Source organism: Podarcis bocagei, assembly GCF_964188305.1.
Source record: "Podarcis bocagei genome assembly, chromosome: 7".
Classification (NCBI taxonomy): domain Eukaryota; kingdom Metazoa; phylum Chordata; class Lepidosauria; order Squamata; family Lacertidae; genus Podarcis; species Podarcis bocagei.
This window is the reverse complement of record NC_138132.1, coordinates 16,164,533-16,179,588: the sequence shown is the minus strand read 5'-3', so window position 1 is coordinate 16,179,588 and position 15,056 is coordinate 16,164,533. Positions and strand designations below refer to the sequence as shown.

The window sequence follows — 15,056 nt, the reverse complement described above, 5'->3', positions numbered from 1 at the left end:
CTGTTGATTTTCACATTATATTTGAGCTTTTATGGGCCGTAAAAGCCCAGAAAACCAGTGGAATGTAGTTTGCTAGGTTGATTCCAGAAAAAAAATGAATTCATTTAATTCAGAAAATTGTGGGAGTAGTTTTTTTTTAATAAATGGAGGTACTATATCAGCATAGCATTCCTTTCTGATGTTTTGATGGGGGGACAGAAATATGCATGTGTGGATAGAGCGAAAGAAGCAATGTCGTCCAATGATGTTCGTTGTTGCACCATAGGATGCCCATTCGTGGGAATTAAATTCAGGACGAAATGCCACAGTTCCATAAAGCAACAAGTGCTCCAGTGCTGAGAAGAGCATCATTGAATGAGACAGGAACAATAGCCCCATAATCAGGAAAACTAATGCAATATTCTTCACATGTGAATGCACTGAATGCTATCTTGCAGAAGAACTGGGCAGTTGGGGTGGGGTGGGGGAGGGGAGGGCCAAGTTATCCGAAAACCAGAAATGCAGTTCCATCCACCCTGGTCCTCATAGAACAGATTCTTCCATGTCCTTTGCACTTTGCCCAGGTTTGTATACAGGGAAAAGAAATATTAACTGATGAGCAGCAGTGCAGGCCAAATATGCAGGACTAGGGAAACATTTCCACATTTAAACCTCACTGCTTAAATTGCACAATTATCATAGAATCATGGAGTTCTAAATTGCAGAGTCGGAAGGGACCCAGGAATCATCTAGTCCAAACCCCGGCAATGCAGGAATCTCACAAAGAATCCTAGGAACTTTAAATTGTTTAAGGGTGCTGGGGATTGTAGCTCTGGGATGGCTAAGCTATAGTTCCCAGGATTTTGTGTGTGTGTTTGTGTGTGTGCCCTTTAACTATATGGTGTGTACTTAACCACTGGTTTTTTTTAAAAAAAGGTCAAGGACCCCTGGACGGTTAAGTCCAGTCAAAGGTGACTCTGGGGTGGAGGCGCTTATCTCACTTTCAGGCTGAAGCAGCCAGCGTTTGTCCGCAGACAGCTTTCCGGGTCATGTGGCCCGCATGACTAAACCGCTTCTGGCTCAACGGAACACCGTGATGGGAACCAAAAATGTTGCATTTTTTCCTTCTCGATATTCCTGCCCAAAGACTCCAAGCTCCAAAGTTCTAAATCATGAGGGAAGTTTCCACAAAAGCAGGTGGCAGACCAATCTGTTTCTCATTTTCCCAATCTTTAATTCTGTTCTCCACATCGCCATAGCAGTTTGCATTTACAGCAGCAGCAGCAACAAAAAACATGCAAATTTATTTGCCTGATTATGAAAGCTTTTCCTAATATAGCCATTTTTGTATGCAGTTTTGACCAATATACACATTTTTGTATGTAGTTTCCCCTAGTATACACCTTTTTTTACAAGCAATTTCCCCTAATACAAGGCATTTTCCCATGAATATATGTAATATATGTAATAGATGTACACACCCACCCAATGTAAGCATTGCTGTGCACATAAATTTGGGCGAAAAACTGCATTGCAAAATTCAGGGTAGTACAAATTTCAAAAATATTTGTTTTGGTTAACACACTGGCTCATGAATTGAAAATTGTGTGGTTTCTCATTAAAATGCAAAAGAAAGCAGAAATAATAATAATCCACATTCGCACTCAGGAAAAACAGTCAGCCTAGAGGGGGAAAGCGATGGGCAGTATTTAGTAATATCTGTCTGGTAGCCAAGAACTATTACAATAGAGGATGGTGGAGCTTAAAGGATGTGTTACAAGGGAATCCAATGCAGCAAGGTTGCTAGTGGAAGCTTCTGGCAGAACAATCTTTCCCTTTGCACAAAAGCATCCCACTAGTCCAAGAAACACACCACAGAGTTAAATTTAGCACTACATTGGGTACAACATGATGAGCACAGGGCTGAGATGAATTTGCCCCTAGCTTCCCAATGGACACAGATATCAAATGCCAACTGCGTGCTTTAGGCACTGGAATCTCTGACAGGTTAACATCTGAGCTGCTGGTTTGGGATTTGTGTGTTTAGTTTGTGCAGTTAGCAGCAGGTAGAGAAGAACTGGGAGGGGGGAGTTGCAGCTCTATGATGGAGCACATGCACTGTTTGCAGAAAGTTCCAGGTTCAGTATGGGGGGGGGGGACAGGGGAGCAGCTGCCCCCCCAATCAAGTAAAATAATAGAAATACTGAATGAACTGACCAATCATGTTGGCTCTGCCCCCCTAACAAAAGTCATGCCCCCCCCCAACAAAAATACTGGGTATGTGCATGGTTCAGTACAGTCGTACCTTGGATCTCAAATGCCTTGGCTCCCAAACAAACCGGCTCCTGAACGAGTGAAACCTGGAAGTGAGTGTTTCGGTTTCCAAACGATTTTCAGAAGCCGAACATCCAGCGCGGCTTCCGATATTTAGGAACCGCTGGTAGATAACTGCTCAGTTATAGCCTGAAAACAAGAACCACCCTTTTCATTACCTGTGATCGTTGGAGGCCAGAATTGGTCAGCCAAAGAATTGGTGGGGAAGCTTTCTCAGCCCAAGAGTCATATTCCATTCTGGGTAGCTTTCTGAGGGCCACATATCGGCAGCGGCAAGAATGGGCAGTGCAGTGGGTGTGAACTTCACCATAGTACATTCAGTTAATTTCTCTGCACATACTTATTCACCCTTCCCTATCCTCCATCTGGCCCTAAGTTCATTCCATTCCATTTAAAGTCTGTGATATATGGTTTTAGTTTGCATTATGATGCCAAATTTGATACACTGTTCCTTTAAATCTCCTTTAACTACATGTTATTTGATACACCTGTGAACAGCCTGAAAAGTTCAATATATCTTTATTACCAGCATCAGTTGGCTACACCAGTTAATGAGCACTGGTCTATAAGTATCACATTTACCTGAATGGATAACTTATTAGAAATTACCGTATTTTTCGCTCTATAAGATGCACCAGACCACAAGACACACCTAGTTTTTGGAGGAGGAAAACAAGGGGGAAAAAATATTCTGAATCTCAAAGCCAGAACAGCAGGAGGGATCACTGCGCAGTGAAAGCAGAAATCCCTCTTGCTGTTCTGGCTTCTGGGATAGCTGCGCAGCCTGCATTCGCTCCATAAGATGCACACACATTTCCCCTTACTTTTTAGGAGGGAAAAAGTGAGTCTTGTAGAGCAAAAAATACGGTATTTGGTATGTATTCCACATTTGTTCATTTTTTATTTATTACCTAATATTCAGGTTGGTCACTGTTATTTTTGTTTTCATACATTGTATGTAATGTATTTAATTTTATTAGTAGCTGACGAAGATTCATCTTCGAAACAGTTCATTTAATCCGGAAACACTGTTCTGCTTGTTCGCTGTTCATTATTGAATTCTACATGCAGGAGCAACCACCAGTACAATACTGTTGGACATTATCTATTGAAAGGGATTCTGCCTGCGTCGTGGTGTTCCCTGACAGCAATTCATTACGTTGATTATTTCTTTTTTATGGACTTACACATACATTATATAATGATGTTTATGAATTGTAAATTTTGGATTATATTCTAACAACAACTAATAATACATTTACCATACTTATTAGCCACGTGTTGCGGCTGTATTTGAGCTAAGTTCATTCCAGACAGACAAAAACACTCAAGAAGGTTAGGGAGCAAAGGGCCACATAGAGAGGTCTAGAAGGCCCATATTTGGTGCCCTATGCCTGGTGTTTGCTGAGGTCAGTGAGAGCTCTGGAAAGCCTATAGTCTGCATATGCAAGCAAGCAAGTGGCAGCAAGGAATTCCTCAAGCCAGACACCCTAGGGGGTGAGTTCATGGGAGGTGCATCACAAACTGGAGGCCAGCAAGGGCTGCAAGGAAGAGTCCAAATGATCCTGGAACGATCCTGTGGCCTCCAGAGGTGTTGCCAGCTGGCCTGCAACTGCTTGAGGAAGTAACAGTGATCCCAGATATAGAGCTGGAATGTTCTTTCAGTTCCTCACAGGTTGGAGAGTTCGTACAGCCCTTCATGGTGGTCTTAACAGCTAATGTTCCTAAAGAGAGGGTTGCAGAAGATTGCCAGTCAACAATATGTGATGCACTGTGATAGCCATCTACCGTTCTCCTATGGTGATGGGATACAAATTGAACTGAGAGAAGTCCAATCTCTCCTGATTTTGTGCATGGCAGAGAGGACCAAAGCTATCACACCCGACTTCCACGTGACATTTTCTTGTGGACTCAGTGCGGTTCGCGCTTGCAAGGCTTGTTGCCACATCCGCCTGATGCCAACCTCGTCAAAATGCCACCTGGCATCTCCCCATACCAAAATCCAGTTAAGAAATGGCTGGCTCATCTTAAAAGGAGGACTGTTGACATTTTTTTAAAAGGCTTCTGAATGTTAGAATGCCTGCTGATTCTGTACTGGACTAGGCAATACCAGGGGAGGAGGAAGGGGGGTGGGGGCAAGCTGACCCAGGTGTCACCACTGGGGGGGGTGACAAAATGCCAGGCAGCACTCACCGCGGGACCTGCAGCATGCCCGATCCATGTGTCTCTCCTGGGACTGACGCAGTGGCTTGGGCGCCCACAGACTATGCTACCCCAAACAGTCCACCAGCCACCTCCCCCTAAGCAGTAGGGTGGCTGAGTGGGAGGAGGCAGGCAGACTCATCGGAGGCCCCGCAGGCGGCTGGCCCCACCCCAGTCGGCTTGCTCCACCTCTGGGCAATACTAAATGCCCAACTTTTAGTTGAAGCCAGGGCAGATCTACACTTATAACGTAAAAAAAATGCATCATTAAAATGTGACACCAGAGGGCGCTGTAGAGCTGCGAGCCACTGGCAATGGAAAACTGCCATTAAGCATTATAAAATGTTTTATTTAATGACATTTAGAAGACCAACGTAGATCCAGCCTCAGTCAGGTTTCTGAATCATGGGGCACAACTAGCAACTCTCCTCCACAGGATCTCAGTGGTGAGCTGGGATAGAAGAGGCTTTTGAGGTGTCCTAGACCAAATATGAGATCCTTCGACCTGTAGCATATGGGCAGGCAGTGGAAATGTTTCATCAGAGGTATCACTTGCTGCCAGCCGTCTGCCCCCATCAGCAGCCTAGCTGCTGCATTCTGCTCCCTCTGGAGCTTCTAAATCACACCCCAGGACAGCCCAACACAGAGTGCATTGCAGTACTCTAGTCTCGAAGCCACCAGTACATGGACTGTGATCCCAGCCCAGATACATCAGGCCTTGCCAGCCTGGCCCTCGTGAGTGCCATGGCACCTGTGAAGGTCTCCAGTAGTGTCCCTGGATAGGTTTCCCAGACTCTGAGTTTTCATTCTTCCCCCCCCCTTTTTTTAAAGCAAGTCCAAAAATGTTGGAGATGCCTGAGATACTGGGTGCTACACTGTTTGGGATGGGAAAACAAGAATGGTCCGTATGAGTTTCTGTGATAGATTTGCTTCTGTATATACATATGTGTTTAGGTACCTAGGTCTGTAGTTCCAGAAACATCAAGGCAGTAGTTCTCCTCTCCATTACATTCAACCCATTCCTCCTCACATTCACTGTTCATAGCGTAGCAGGCTGGGCAAAACTTCCCATTTGGTTTGCTTCTTGTGGGTGTCACTGCATACATTTGGGATGACAGAAAAACAGCACCAAGATAATCAGGAAGACAATGTCACACACTTGTTTGACCAGACATTTTATAATTCTGTTTCAGTGGGTCAGAACGTTTGAGGGGGGAACAGGGTTGTTTCCAAACCATTCCTCACTTTGCTCATGACTGGCAAGCTAAATTTAAATGCAGCAGGGGCTGTCAACCTGAGGCTCACACATTCCAATGTGCCTGCCAGTATCTCATTTGGGGCCCATAAAAAAATCTCTTTAAATGTCTTCTCCAGAACCCAAAGAAGACGGTTTGCGATTTTTTCATGGTTCCTGTTTGTACTGGCTCAGCCTCTCCTACATTAAACATGCCTCCTTAAACATGGCAACATGTCATAGGATCCGAGGATCAGGCAACCACCTTGCCTTCACTTCTTTGTGATGAGTTTCTCTCTATGAATATACCTAATGATAGCTGCTATGGGTGGTGTTGTTTCCCCCCATGGATGGTGGGTGGTACACATCTGCACTATCCTGTGGTCTGTCGCTTTATCTGCTCTTTGCGATGCAGCTGCCATTTTGTGCAATGGCAGCCATTTTGTGACATTCCACTCCCCAGGGCAGCCATTTATGGCTGTCATCCATGGCACTTCCTAAAATTTCCAGAAATGCCCACTGGCCCCCAAAGGTTGACAACCCTTAAAATTGGACTTGAGGGGGCTCTTGCTTCTTGAATAAGGGATACAATTCTCAAGGGGCAGAAGAACGATCCCAAAACTCACCCTACAAAATTGGGAGGGCTCCTTGTACATGGGGTTTTTCCTGCCATTATTAAATTGAACAGAAATAAATAAATGAAATGCACCAATACTGAGTTCATTGGATTAAACAGGAGCATTGTGAGAGTGAAGGAATAGAGGAATTAGGTTTTGATTGTTGTTTCCATAAGAAAAGAAAAGAAAAGAAAAGAAAAGAAAAGAAAAGAAAAGAAAAGAAAAGAAAAGAAAAGAAAGGTAGTAAGATAAGAGTGAGGAAAAGCCAGAGGAGCATGGCAGCAACATACAGGTGGGGGTCATTGTCTTGCACTTGGCTCCAACACAGCAAAACACTTGGCTCAGTAGTCCTCCTGTCTTGCCCAAATTGATGATGGAGGTGCCATCATTGCAGGATTTGGATTGCACACAGTGTTTCACAACAGAGTTCATCTTCATTCCTGAAAGCATTAAAAGAAGAACAGGATGTGTGAAAAAGAATCACAGATACTTCTCAGTATCTTGAGCAATGGTCATTTCACTTTCCTTGGTCGATCAAACCTATTGCAGTCTTCCACCACTTGGTGTCCTCCAGATATTTCTGAACTTCAACTCTCATCAACCCTGATGATTGGAGCTGATGGAAGCTGGAGTCCAAAACATCTGGAGGCCACCAGGTTGGGAAAGTCCAGCTGGTGGCAGAAGATACCGAGGGTCCAGGACAGAGGTCCTTCCCAGATGACCAGTGTGCTATCCTTTTAGCTGGAGCCTTTTTATGAGGCATTAGGGTGGTGCAATAGGTTATTAAGAAGAGAGTCATCCTGGCTCCTTGAAGGGATGGTCAAACTACAGTGGTGCCCCGCAAGACGAATGCCTCGCAAGACGAAAAACTCGCTAGACGAAAGAGTTTTCCATTTTGGAGGTGCTTCGCAAAACGAATCTCCTATGGGCTTGCTTCGCAAGACGAAAATGTCTTGCGAGTTCCTGCGGGGTTTTTTTCCTCCCCCCTTTTTCTAAGCCGCTAAGCCGCTTATCAGCTGATCCGATAAGCTGAAAAGCCGCTAAAAGCCGCTAATAGCGCTAATCCGCTAATCTGTCAATGGGCTTGCTTCGCAAGATGAAAAAACCACTAGACAAAGAGAATCACAGAACGGATTCTTTTCGTCTTGCGAGGCACCACTGTACATTCTAATCAGGCAAAGGATGGAGGGAGGCATAAGGATAACTACAGATGGGATGCTAGAAATTGGTGGCATGGAACTGGGGCTCCAGAAAATTGACATTTATAGCCTCTATTATTCTCATCCTGGCTCTTCTAAGTGAGTGGGGAGGTTGGATATCACTACCATAGGGCCATGAATTTTAGTTGGATGCAACCTGGTGGTTTTGTTTCGAACGACTACCGTTGGATCCAGCCTACTGTATGTCTTCAGAGCACTCTTACTTGATATAATATGATATTACTTGATTTTCCTACTGTTTCATGGGTGAGATCAGCACTAAGGTCAGGGCATACATCTGAAGCTCTATGATACCCTTGTACTTTGTTCAGGGTGCTGAGAGTTGTTATGAGACCCTATTCCCCTCACAGAGCTACAATTGTCAGAGCGATTTAACAACCGATCCCTTTTCACAGGCAACTCTGGAAATTGTAGCCCAGAGGAAGGAGAATAGGGAGGGTGTCTCCTAACAACTCTCCATATCCTTAGCAAAGAATTATTTGGGCGGAGAGAGCCTGTAACTCTTTAAAGTGCTATCAGAGTGTTTAAAATATATGCTGCGAATGTGGCCTAATTACAAAAGCAACTACAAACTAGATTTGTTTCTCTACTTATCCCCGTGGCTCCCGTTTGTGGACTGCTCTCCCCAGGGCGGCTCACCTGGTAACGAAGCTACCAGGTGGAAACATTCCTCTTTAACCAGGACTTTGGTTGTTAATCAGTCTAAGGCCTTTTGATGTGTGGAAGGTATTGACCTTTTATTATGTGTCCAACTGCCCTGTGGTCTCCTGGTGAAGAGTGTTAGATAAATTTAATAAATAATAATAAATACCAGTGTGAAAGTCCTAGTCCTCATACTGTCTAGGCTACCAATGCTGTTAACTTCTCTCAAATTGAAGGAGCAGCTTTTAGTTCCCTGTTTTAGGATTGGGGAAGGTAACCCTGTGCTAAAAGAGCAGGATGGGCACACAAACTCCTGATAATCAAGCCAAAGCTATTGCCCCAGTTGCGTTGGTCTACTACTCTGCAGAGCTGCTACTGTGAATGATGAAACCGGTCCTGGCCATGGAAGAGGAAGCTGCGAAAGTATTTGGAACCATTCTCTGTCCACAGGACTCTGGTGGTGCCATTCACTTACCCAGCCTGGCCTCCGACAGAGTAACAGCACACATGTCAAAACCAGGAGAGCACGTTTCCATAGGTCCATTGCAGGTATTCCCAACGCCTGCACAAGTCTCACATTCCAGAGAAGCCCCTAAAACCAGGGAAAATAAGAAAGTTCAATCTGACTGTGTTTACTTTGTTGTGTATGTGTGTTTATCACTGTTAAATGTTTGCATAACACCCTTCATCAAGTTCTGTTTCAGGGGAATTTAGAAAGTTTGACATTTCAAAATGCACCAGAAGAAAACCCATCAGAGGCAGTCCCGAAGGATGCTAGGGCTGATAGTATCAAGAGGACTATTGCTCTAGTCCAGCAGCAGGCACTTCTAATGTTCTAAACCAGTTACCTTCTGCTATGTGAAATTAGTCCTGATGGTCTACAACTGAGCAAACATACCAATCAGAAGAACCATCCATTCACATGCAAACGAGAATCGTTCAAGGGGGTCACCTAAAGTCTATTGTTGTTTTCAGCATCAGTTTATCAGCCACCTCCTACACAATCATTTGAAGGCAATGTACCAAAAATGTCCCCAGTCCCCCTTCAGCAGTGGCGGTGGCAGTGGCCGTCTCAGCAGCCCGGAGCCTGCCTGGTAGCGCAGTTGGCTCTGGCTGGCTTCAGGAGCTGCTCACTGCCGTGGCGCCTGCCATTTTGCCTCACCGGAAGTCCCCATACGATGTGTCTTGTGCCGTTGAACCAATCATGCAACATTCATTCCCTACTAATAAATCTACACCACTTAAAATAGAAATCTGGGGACATTAAATGAAATCCGGGGACATTCTGGGGACGGATTTTGTCCGGGGACAGATTTGTAAATCCGGAAACTGTCCCCGGGAAACTGGGATGTCTGGTAACCATAAGATACATGCCATCTCTATGTACCATACAAGTGGTTGTGTGGTTCTTCTATATTTGTACAGCTCAACCATTGTGTACACAGGCAGACCAAGTCCACACTTGTTCAACATGACATATGAATACAAGTATACAGCTCAACTATTCATGGAGAGAAAGAGAGATTGTGAACTCAGTGTAGGCAAACCTGAAGTCACCCCTTCATGTGACATAGTGCCAATATCTATCCCCATTGCAATATACTGGCACAGATACTAATCAGGTAACTCATTCAGAACTAAATTATCTCCAGCTGCGTACCCATCAGATATTTAAAGAACACTTTGTGTACTGAATCCCCAATGCCAAATCCTCAGAACTGTAGTTTACTCCTCATGGAGTTACAGTTCCCAGTTCTGGGGATGCCCTCGGTGAAGTTTTGTGTTTTCAATGTGCGCCGTATATGAAGCCTAGTTTAATTCTGAGCTTGCTCTGTTGAGGAAACATCTGTGTCTTAGTTTGTTTATTTATTCTTAGAAGACTTGAAAACCCATTAGCCTCAAAAGTTTCTCAGCATAGCCCACTCACCTGTAACAATGAAGACTGAAAGGAAGCAGATAGGCAGTGGGGTCTCCATGGTTCTGGAAGTCTCCTGCGATCAGCAATTTGGAGAGGAGTAGCTGTGTGGGTCTCCTGTAACAAAAACGAGGCAGCTTGTGACAACTGGAAAGTTTATTAGTGCACAAGCTTTATCTCCAGAAATGCACTGTGCTGTTCTGAAGCTAGAAAAAGATCTGCCCGTCTTCACACTTTTTAACCCCTGGCTCCAAGAAGGGTGAGTGCTTCTGCTTTCTGTTCTCCGCCCTGCCTCTAAATTCTCTGAATTGAAACCTTCTCTGAAAATGTTTCTCTGTTTTACTACAATGCAATCCCTGTTTTGAGCATTGCCAGAAACCCGAGGGTCACATCCAAGTCAATCTGAGAAATATGCAAATACTACTACTGCAGCCAACTTTTGGACAAACCCAGTTCTTTGTGAGTTTTTGCTATACTTCACTCCAGATTTTTAAACATCTGCCCTCTGACCCCTCTGTTTTTTATGAGAACTTCTGGGAGCCCACATCTTACTGCTGAATATGGATAGCTCACAAGAGCTACAAGAATTCCTTGCTTTTAAATCATGTTGCAGCGACGGTGGGCCATGTCACGCCAGCCAACATTTCTTTGGCTAGAAGAATTTCTTTGGCTTTTTGAGGAGGTACATGCCAGCACAGCGTACCTCTCTCTTCTTTTGCCCGGGGCTTCCCTGCTTTGCTTGCCCCCCTTCCTTCCCAGTCCCTTCCTCTCACGCTGCATCCAGAGAAATTGTGGGAGTAATGTGACAAAATTTGAGGCAGTGTATTTGCACAAAGTTCCTCCTGGGTGCATGGACATGTGGAAAGAGTGGTTGAATAGTGATGTTGTCCAGTGACACTGCCCACTGGTGTGAATGAAATTCAGGACAACATGCTACAGTTCTATAATGCAATAGGTACTGCAGGGTAAGAAGGACATTAGAAAATTGAGGAACACCAGGAAAAAATAATAATAATAATAATAATAATAATAATAATAATAATAATAATAATAATAATAATAATTTATTTATACCCAGCCCATCTGGCTGGGTCTCCCTAGCTACTCTGGGTGGCTCCCAACAGATTATTAAAAACACAATTCAGCATTAAACATTAAAAACTTCCCTAAACAGGGCTGCCTTCAGATGCCTTCTAAAAGTAAGATAGTTGCTTATTGCCTTGACATCTGATGAGAGGGTGTTCCACAGGGCAGGCGCCACTACCGAGAAGCCCGCTGCCTGGTTTCCTGTAACTTTGCTTCTCACAGTGAGGGAACTGCCAGAAGGCCCTCGACACTAGACCTCAGTGTCCAGGTTGAACAGTGGGGGAGGAGACGCTCCTTCAGGTATACAGGGCCGAGGCTGTTTAGGACTTTAAAGGTCAGCACCAACACCTTGAATTGTGCTCGGAAACGTACTGGGAGCCAATGTAGGTCTTTCAGGACCAGTGTTATATGGTCTCGGTGGCCACTCCCAGTCACCAGTCTTGCCGCTGCATTCTGGATTAGTTGCAGTTTCCGGGACACCTTCAAAGGTAGCCCCACGTAGAGCACATTGCAGTAGTCTAAGCGGGAGAGAACTAGAGCTTGCACCACTCTGGTAAGACAGTCCTCGGGCAGGTAGGGTCTCAGCCTGCGTACCAGATGGAGCTGGTAGACAGATGCCCTGGACACAGAATTGACGTGCACCTCCATGAACAGCTGTGAATCCAAAATGAGTCCCAGGCTGTAATGTTGGGTTCAAGCTGCCTGCTCACGTTGCTCTGACACCCCTTTCTCCAGCTTGCAAACTACTTGCAGAACTCAACTTTTTTTTCTTTCTTCATCTTACATTTTTCCCACTGCAATCCAGAAAGAAAACTCTCTTTTATTGGGCTCCTCTGCCGGGCAGTTTCCTGGAAAGGGGGAGAAAGAGAAAAAACTAGTTTGGTCTGTATTTTGACACTGCTAAATTCTGAATTGGTGCAGAAAAGTGTAGAACTGAAGGCTGGATAAATGAGAAACAGAAAGAAACAGAAACAGATCAATCTTTCCATCCCTATTCCTCATTATCAAGGGGCTTCTGCCCAATGAGGCCCCATCTTCATTATACATTTAAAGCAGTATCCCCCCCCCCGAGAATTCTGGGAACTGTAGTTCATTAAGAGTGTTGAGAGTTGCTAGGAGACATATGTTCCCCTCATGGAGCTATGTTTCTCTGAGTGCTTTAACAACTGCTCTTCCCAGGGAACTCTGGGAACTGTAGTTCTTTAAGGGGAGCCGTGGTATCCTAACAATGCTCAGCACTTTTAACAAACAACAGCTCCCAGAATTCTGTGGGGGGAAGCCAGGACTGTTTAGATGTGTTGTTTGGATGGGGCCTGAGTTTTGCATTATGAAAAACTGGCTTATTGTTAAGTTCAGCCCTCCCTTTGTTTTGTTACAATATGAGCAGCTTAGACAGAAGCAACAGATGCTTGTCAGCAAGAACATTTTGTTCTGAGGGAACTCCCAAATGGTGTATTAGCAGCCAGTTCCTGAAAGAAATTGTGCTCTGTCCAAACCCAGCCTCGACCACAACCTCACTACTAAGAATGTTTCAATAATGTTTGTTCAGGAAAGCCTCAGGCTTGAGCTAGCTTTATTTTATTATGTATCTTGTGTGTTTTTTATGTCGTAATTTTACTTCTGTTTTGGGTGCCACACTCCTGCACGGGAACAAGAGCTGGATCGGGGCTCATCAGCTGGCGAGGTGCAGGCTCCGTCACACTTTCCATTGAGGGGTTCACAACTGCACTCCCCTCAAGGGAGAAGTTTAAAGGAGCCCCCCACCTCAGCATCAGATCCCCTGCAACCCCTTGAAGGCAGTCAGCCTGAATAGTTGCTGAGAGCCCCTGCAGCACCTGAAGGCAGCCAGGCCCTCCTCAGCTGAGCTGCCCAATCCCGCTCCTACTTGCGTGCAAGCAGGAATGGAGGAGGGGATCTCTCAGAAGTGGAGTGGAGGCTTTGCTCTCCCAAGCTGAGCTGCCTGATCCCACTCCTAATTGCGAGCGTGCAGGAGCAGGGCGGGGATCTCTCAGAAGTCCAGCTGAATTGTGCTCGGAAACGTACTGGATGTTCTGTTGAACATCCGTCTTGGCTGCAACAGCGACAGTGCTTTGGCATCCAGCCCACTTCCACTGCGCACATGAGGAGGTTTGAACTGCAAGTCATTAGCTATAACACATAATGTACATAGGAATTCATTCATACTCCCCCCCCCCCCAATATAGAAAATATAGTGCTCTTGCCACTTACCACCTGGCCCGGGGCGGGGCCTGAAGCCTCACAAGGACTGCTCTGCTGCCCAGGAGGACTCCCCTGTGTGAATGCCTGAGGGCCCTGCTCTTGCCACTTACCATCTGGCCCAGAGCGGGGCCTGAAGCCTCACAAGGACTGCTCTGCTGCCCAGGAGGACTCCCCTGTGTGAATGCCTGAGGGCCCTGCTCTTGCCACTTACCATCTGGCCCAGAGCGGGGCCTGAAGCCTCACAAGGACTGCTCTGCTGCCCAGGAGGACTCCCCTGTGTGAGTGCCTGAGGGCCCTGCTCCTTCTTGCCACTTACTATCTGGCCCAGGGTGGGGCCTCACAAGGATGGTTGTTGCCACTGATGCTGCTACTGCCCAGGAGGACCCGGAGGGGTGCAGAGTTCTTTTTAATGTGTTTTTTTAATTATTATTAAATATTTTCCTTTCCCTTCTGATTTTTTATATATGGGGGTGGGATGGATGTTTGGGTGGGCTTGGGAATTTGTTAGATTTTGATGAATTTGTAATTTTTGCAGTTTTTATTTGTATTGTTTTATTGTTTTCTGGGTTGTTTTTGTTTTTTGTTTTTATTGTTTTAAGGTTTTATTGTTTTAGGCTGTGAAAAAATAACATTAATTGCCATCAATGGAGGCTACTATGAGGCCTGGGATTGCTACCGTGGAGGGGTGAGGGAGGTATGGCGGTGGGGGCAGATGTTATAGGCGAAGGGGATAGAGATATGGATATGCTCGTACCCCTTCCAATCTGCGCCCCATCCCGAGGGACGAGGGTAGGGTGAGCAAGGATTACTCACCTCCGTCACTGGTGCTGTGCAGTGCCAGGTCTATAGGCAATAAAACCGCCACCCTGCGAGATTTCTTTACCTCGCAGGGGGTCAACCTGGCTTGTGTGACAGAGACCTGGGTGCGCGAAGGGGAAACTGTTACCTTACGAGAGATGGCGCCCCTGGGTTTCTCCGTCCTCCACCAGTCGCGGACTGTGGGCCAGGGGGGGAGGGGTGGCATTATTAATCTGGGAAGATTGTCCTTTCAGGGCTCTACCATCGCCATCAATCCCCGGCACTGAATGTGTTGGCCTAGTGTGGGGCTCCGAGGAGAGCTTGGCTGTCTGGCTGGTGTACCAGCCACCTAGCGCACCAGCAGCCACCCTGTCAGGCCTATTGGAGGCGGTGGCCGGCTGGGCCTTGGAGTTCCCTAACCTATTGGTATTGGGGGATTTTAACATCCATGCTGATGCCACTCCCTCCTCACAGGCTCTGGACCTGGTGTCTTCCATGGCGACACTAGGGCTCTCCCAGTTTGTTTCGGGCCCCACACATCAAGCAGGCCACACGCTGGATTTGATCTTTGGCGTAGGTATAGATGTGATCATGTCTCCTTCGATGAAGGTGCCATGGTCTGATCACTACTCTCTGAAAGCCAGGATTGACTTTCCACCCCCACCCTGCTTAGGTGGCGAGCCGATTTGGGCTCGCCCGCAGAGGCTGATTGTGATGGCCTGGGATTCCGATTCGGAGGATGAAACAGAGGAATCCCAGCCTGCACAGGAGTCCCCGCCTCCAGGGCCGGCTGAACTGGGGCAAGGCCT

General features: G+C 46.1%; 1 protein-coding gene across 1 annotated transcript; it reads right to left on the bottom strand.

Annotated features, from left to right (window-relative positions):
* Nucleotides 1-1,190: 1,190 nt before the first annotated feature.
* Nucleotides 1,191-10,559, bottom strand: LOC308590090 (phospholipase A2 inhibitor gamma subunit B-like). The gene is made up of 5 exons (XM_081199750.1): nucleotides 10,156-10,559; nucleotides 8,704-8,820; nucleotides 6,657-6,806; nucleotides 5,474-5,611; nucleotides 1,191-4,037 (listed from the first exon to the last, which is right to left on the bottom strand). The coding sequence occupies exons 1-5, from the start codon at nucleotides 10,202-10,204 to the stop codon at nucleotides 3,817-3,819; spliced, it is 675 nt and encodes a 224-aa protein (XP_081055876.1). The 5' UTR covers nucleotides 10,205-10,559; the 3' UTR covers nucleotides 1,191-3,816.
* Nucleotides 10,560-15,056: the final 4,497 nt, after the last annotated feature.

What these genes read in the sequence shown, in the direction of transcription:
- LOC308590090 (XM_081199750.1), bottom strand. Translation starts at nt 10,204, where the DNA reads ATGGAGACCCCACTGCCTATCTGCTTCCTTTCAGTCTTCATTGTTACA. An exon ending in TTCAGTCTTCATTGTTACAG is followed by an intron (nt 8,821 to 10,155) that starts GTGAGTGGGCTA and finishes CCCTGGTTTTAG; the next exon opens with GGGCTTCTCTGGAATGTGAG. An exon ending in TTCTGGAACTACAGACCTAG is followed by an intron (nt 4,038 to 5,473) that starts GTACCTAAACAC and finishes CCCTCTCTTTAG; the next exon opens with GAACATTAGCTGTTAAGACC.